Genomic DNA, 6,000 nt, shown 5'->3' with positions numbered 1-6,000 from the left:
TGGGCCTAACAAAACTGACCAAGCAACTCCTCAAAATGGAGAAGCTTCTGCCCTTCAGCGCAGTGCAGGCCAACTCCATCCGCAGTCCCCAGCTTACCTGTTAAGGCACTTACTCAACCCCTGCCCTCCCCACCCAACCCAGAGTTTTCATAGAAAAACCACTATTTCATTTGAATGAATTTTGCTGTGTTATGGTAGCCTGAAAAAAACAAAACAAAAATAATGTTGACCATTTTTTTTATATAAAACTGTTGCATCAAGAGAAAGGTTGTGTTTTATTTTCTGAAATGAGCACAAAGTACACCTTTCACAATAACACTGAAAGCAGGTGCAAAGACTGACAGTGACCTTTGACTAAAGGTAGCTTCGTAAAAAGAAAATACCAAATAAATCAGTGCCCTTTCTGATTGTTGTAAAACTGGAGGGGTGAGGGAAGGGGTAGGTTGTTTACATAAAAGTTGGTCCAAACTTACAAAAAAAGCACAAGTGTGCATAGTTCAGAAGATCTGCAACAGGGCCATAAAAACATGTCCCTAAATGTTAGCATCCACTTAAAACTGCAAGAATACAAAATAAAATTGTTAACTAAAATCCGTGACGATGTACAATCAATAGAGCTAGTTTTAAGAACAGCATGAATTTAAGCAAAGATTTTTTTTGTTGTTTTGTTTTTTTCACTATTGTATGCAAGACCCTTTCCACATAAAAATAAAGCTGTTGTTGAATTAATATTATTCAAGTCTCTTGGATTGCTGCCTGAAATTGCAGCTAAAAAGTCTTCCCAGATAAAAATGATGTGCCTGAGGAAAAAGAGATACTCAGTATGGTAACCCTCTACCTCGACCTCTGCCAGCCGATGTGCTAATGTGTCCCCTGTATCCTTGTGAGTATCCAGGTCCTTGGGCAGGAGAAGTCCAGGTCTGTCCATGCATGAGGCTAGGGCCACCTGGATTTTCCTGTAAGTTACCACCATAGTTATAGTTGTGCATCTTTGCTGGCAAGGGATGAGTACTCTCTGGCCCTGTGGAAGGGTCACTGCTGTTAGTGAGGACTGTGATAGGACCATGGCTATATTCAAATCTATGGTCCTTGTCTCCACTAAACAACATGGGACCAGCATTGAGGTAAATGTCTCCATATCCAGCTACTGAACTGGGAAATGACTCGGTAAAGGCAGAAGTTTGAGGTGGACCACCAGTGTGAGATGAAGCAGTACTGTAGTTATCCAGAGACTGAATATCTGAGTTTCCAATGAAACTACGTGCTTCCAATGGTGCGGCAGCCGAGCTACTTCCTAGACCATCGCTGCTAACATAAGGAGCGGCAGAGAAGGAAGATCCAAAGCTGTCCTTATAGTCTGAACTGGGCACATATGTGTCTCCTGTGGGATAATCAATACCACCTTCTCTCTTGGGATCATCCTGGGGCTGGTGCTGAGCAAGCAGCTGTAAGAGAGCTGCCTTCACACCAGCATGTGGGTCAGTTAATGAAGAACTAGTGGTAGGTACATGCTGGTTTTCTGTCCGGTAATCCAGGTCCTCCTCAGTGACTGGTGGTGGTTCAGGAGGTTCAGGAGGTCGTTGATCAGGAGGCAGAATCCGAGGCCGGTCTGGTTCTGGTGTCAGCTCCAATATCCTCCTGTCTTGGTGTTGGATGAGGTCATCTTGCCCTAAGTAAAATAAAATCATGAAAGGGTCAAAAGTTACCATGGAAAATGAAATATTCAGATTCAGACCAGTCATACATTTCACCTTCGACAAAAGGATATCTCACAAGTGCTCATGTTACTCACTATTACTTAAATACTACACTATTGAAGTCCACACAAAATAGTCATACTTAATGCTTAAAGAGCAAGTTTCTACACACACAACATTTATCCTTTTGTATTGAGAATAGTTATTGTAAATTTACCTTAGAAAAAAAGTATAATATTCATAATGAATACTAACATACATGGACAATTTTCTGAACAATCTACTCCAGGAAGTAAACAAAACAGGGAACCACTTCTCATGAGTGACCTGAGAATGTCACCAAACAGTCAAAGCCATATATAGCAGCAGCTCTGAGCCACTCACTCACCAGATCCAGGAGTGCTGGGTTCTAGAGGTGGCCTGAGTTGTGATGAAGCTTCATGTCCTGACCCATTCTCCCTCTCCTCTAGCATGGCATCTTTCTGTTTTGACTGTTGGGCCTTTATTAACTGAGTCAAGAGGACTGCAAATGCACTCTGCACCGCAGCCTGGGCAGCATCAGTTTCCACTTTAGGCTGGATCGTCTGTGAAGGCTGAACTCCTCCCAATGATTTTGAAGACTCCTGTTGTGGTGTTGATGGATCTGTCTGTTTTTCACCTGTTGCCAAAATTCCAGCAGGAAGGTTTATTTTATTTAGCTGCTGTTGAGTCTCAGAGTTTACCTTAATGTTCAACACTTGGACAAAATCAGCCATATTAACACTTGATTTAGATTGTAGTAGGTTTAGAAGAATTGCCAATTCACTGTGGTTTAACGGCTGTCCAGGGCCTGTTATTACTAAAGACAAAATGTATTGATTAGAACTGCCATAATTCACAGTTTTCCCAACCACCATAACCTCTTTGTTACAAAGTATTAAAATTCCACTTGAGAAAGTTATGAAACAATGTGAAATGTGCACTTCAGTCTACTTACCATTGCGACATTCAAAATCTAACTACAACACAAGTCAAGACAGACATTAAAACTACAGTCTATTTTGGGTAATTCATCTTTAAAAACCTATTTTTCAAAAGAAAAAGACTACCATCAGAGCCATGCAGCTTTAACTAGGAACCATCACTGCGAGAGAAATGAACAGAGACAATGCTAACAGATGCCAGCACGTTTGTAGCCTTTCTCCCTCCCCCACAGCATCTATTATCCTAAGAGGGGATAATTTGCCAAGATCCTGGAATCTGAAATTTAATTCTGAATGCAGTCTCAGAATTCTTTATTATGCTATCCCACTTCAAAAATGAAGTTAACTGTACAAAGAACTTTTTAGAAACTAAAACTAATATTTTACATACTATAAAAAAACTGTTTTTATTCAATTACTTCCTTTAAAAAACATTAAGCCATTTTGAGTTAGAAAGACTTACACAACCATGCATATTACATATCAATTCATTACCAGTACGACATATCTAGTTAATTTACTGACAGATTCCCAGGTTCTTCAGGAAAACTGAAACTTCAATTTTTTAAAAGCTGTCAACTAGCCAAGCATAGTGGCATACATCTTTAATCCCAGCCCTTAAGGGGGAGGGGGCAAAGATGGGTGGTTGTTTGTGAGTTTGACGCCAAACTGCCTACAAAGAGAGTTCTAGGACAGTGAGGGCTACAAAATGAGACCCTATCTCTAGATAGATACGTAGATATGAATGCAAAAAAAAGAAAGAACTAGGTCTAAACAGATTTCAATCTTTTAAAATAAAGTCTTACTAAGAATGATGTACAGATATTCATCAGAGGGATGAAAAATTCCTTTTGCAGTTTTGGCTATCTTTGTTTTCTATGCCTTAATTAAACACTTAGCTTCATAGACTAATGTTAATAAAAGATATCCATACCCCTGACCCCTGACTCCTGAACCAGCAAAACAGGAAAAAGAAATCTGACCAATCATCACAAATCCATGATTTTAGACTGCTTACAATGTGAGTTGTGCTGGCACCAACAATAAAGTAATAACCCAGTTTACCAAATAAGCCTTAACATCATCTTTTTGCCATAATACGTTTTAACAGTAGAACAAACACATTCAACACAGGCCACAAAGCAATGTGAACAAAACAAGTCAAAGAAGCCTTACTGACCAGGTGCTACATTTGAGTTGCTCTGAGATTTCAGCTGTGCAGGAGGAAGCACAGCCTGGGGTGTGTTAGTTCTGCTGTCATCTAAGCCCAGAGACAGGTCCTTTCTAGGGGCTTTGATTGTGGAAAGATCATCAGTCATGCCCATCTGTTTCTGTCTTCTTCTCTTTTTACTCCATAATTCATGACAATCTTGCCACAAAGGAAGGCTGAAAAAAACAGATGAACACTAAATCACAAACGCCATAACAAGAAATACTAATGTTATAATATACCACGAAAGCTATTCCCCTCCCACAAACCATTCTGGAAAACTTCATACAAACATTTAATAAAATTCCATCATACTTCAGGGATACTTTAATTTTAGTGGTGGACTAATTATTTTTATATTTATTTGTCCTAATTTTTTATTGTTTAAAATTTTATTCATGCATTAATGTGTTTGAACAAGTATATATCCTACATCTCCCACCTAAAATTCCTTTCCTATCTCCCCTAAATCTCTATTCCCTCCCAATTTCATGTTTTCTTTCTCTCTCAAAATTCACTAAGTCAGCTTAGTGCACCAGTATGTGTACAGGTAAAAGGCTATCCTGCTGGAACATGAATAAAGTCTAAAGGGGCCACATCCCTGAAGAAAAAAGGTGTAACTGCAAATATTTCCTCAGTTGGAAGTGGGATTTCCTGACTAAGTCCTTCCCTCCACGCTGGGATCTTTGTCTGGCTTGCTCCTAAGTGGCCTTGTGCGCACTGTCACACCTGCTGCATACGCGTATGTACAAGTACCCAAGAGATGAACTACTTTTGTTTTCTGAATAATCAAATAATTGTTCATCAAAATTATGAAGAATATATATTAATAAAAGCTAACTATTATCCTTGGTATAACTTTTTAAAACCACTTACAGCACACTATACACTGAACAAGAATTTTGAAAAAGGATGCAGAAACATGCTATATGTAGAAGCCAGACATAAATAAAAAGGAGAGTAACATAATAGGCTGGAACACAGGATTTGTACAGAACATTTTAGTAAAATCTTTTTACTTTTTAGTCGTATATTTGCTACTATTACCAATTGTTTTGGAAATAAACTGATTCTATAGATGAGTTTCAAGAATAGATAATCCAGGCACAGAGAGGCTCATTATACTCATCAACAGATTCTATGTGATTAGTAACTACCCAAATCACCTCTAATCCTATAATAATTTTTCATCTCGATATGATTCTTTAACACTGAACACTAAAAATAACTTTTTCTTAAAGACAAAAATACTTGGTTTACAAATATTTTCTTTTGATCCCAGTAATAAGGCCATGTAAACTTGCTATTACTTTTCTCTAGCTTAAAGGTGAAAAAAATTAAGGCTTGGAAAGGTTAATAAACTTGCCCAGAATATCTAGACTCTTTTAAGTAATGCCATCTAAGTGGTATATGACTGCTGTCCTCATCTTGGATGTTCCAAGAGTGTACCTGAGGTTGTGTAAGGGGACTGTATTTCCACATGGACCCTTTTCAAAGACTGAACTAGAAAAATACCCTCAATGCTCGAGTAGTTAATTCTTCCACAATTACTTTCTCATATTATAAAATAAAGGCATATGCAACAGAATGGTTGAATCTTAGCAATATAATATTAATTAAAAAATGTCATTCCACAGGATTACAAAACAGCATGACACCTTTGTATAAAATGAAAAACAACTACATTTTTAAATGTAATTTTTTATGGATACATACAGATGGCAACAGAAAATATATACAATAAGAAGGAAACGGGAATGATGGTTACCTCGGGAAGAGGGCAGGGGAACACGTGGGTAGGAAGAAGGGTTATGATATGATTAAAGTGGGTTATTCTCAAGGTTCTAGCTTTTGCTTGGTAGGCTCATGGCTGCTTATTTAACATTTAAAATAACTAATTAAAGTAACTAAAATAATAACAGAGAGCCATGCATGGACCAATGATGAGTGACACAAGGATTATGATTAAACCAAGTCTATGCACCTGAGGTCCGAAAACAAAACAAAGGCATACCTCTCAGCCATCTTACTATGGTGCATTGCCTCAGCGTGTAAAAACCTCCTGGAGTAACAAACAAAGGGATAATTTGAAATATTGATACTGGGAAGCTGTAAGGCATCAAAAACCCTC

At 38.1% G+C, this 6,000-nt stretch overlaps 1 protein-coding gene across 4 annotated transcripts in view; it reads right to left on the bottom strand.

Annotated features, from left to right (window-relative positions):
• Positions 1-220: 220 nt before the first annotated feature.
• Positions 221-6,000, bottom strand: part of Cdk13 (cyclin dependent kinase 13) — a 91,039-nt gene continuing 85,259 nt past the window's right edge. The window contains exons 12-15 of one of the 4 annotated variants that reach the window (XM_052157114.1): positions 5,884-5,931; positions 3,840-4,045; positions 2,086-2,535; positions 221-1,669 (exon numbers count right to left, since the gene is read on the bottom strand). In XM_052157114.1, the coding sequence (XP_052013074.1) occupies positions 819-1,669; positions 2,086-2,535; positions 3,840-4,045; positions 5,884-5,931 (1,555 nt within the window). In that variant the 3' untranslated portion in view covers positions 221-818. The remainder of the gene's footprint in view (positions 1,670-2,085; positions 2,536-3,839; positions 4,046-5,883; positions 5,932-6,000) is intronic. The other 3 variants (XM_052157117.1, XM_052157116.1, XM_052157118.1) reach the window with 3 other exon arrangements.

Source organism: Apodemus sylvaticus, chromosome 14 (assembly GCF_947179515.1).
Source record: "Apodemus sylvaticus chromosome 14, mApoSyl1.1, whole genome shotgun sequence".
Taxonomy (NCBI): domain Eukaryota; kingdom Metazoa; phylum Chordata; class Mammalia; order Rodentia; family Muridae; genus Apodemus; species Apodemus sylvaticus.
This window is presented reverse-complemented; position numbering and strand designations above follow the sequence as displayed.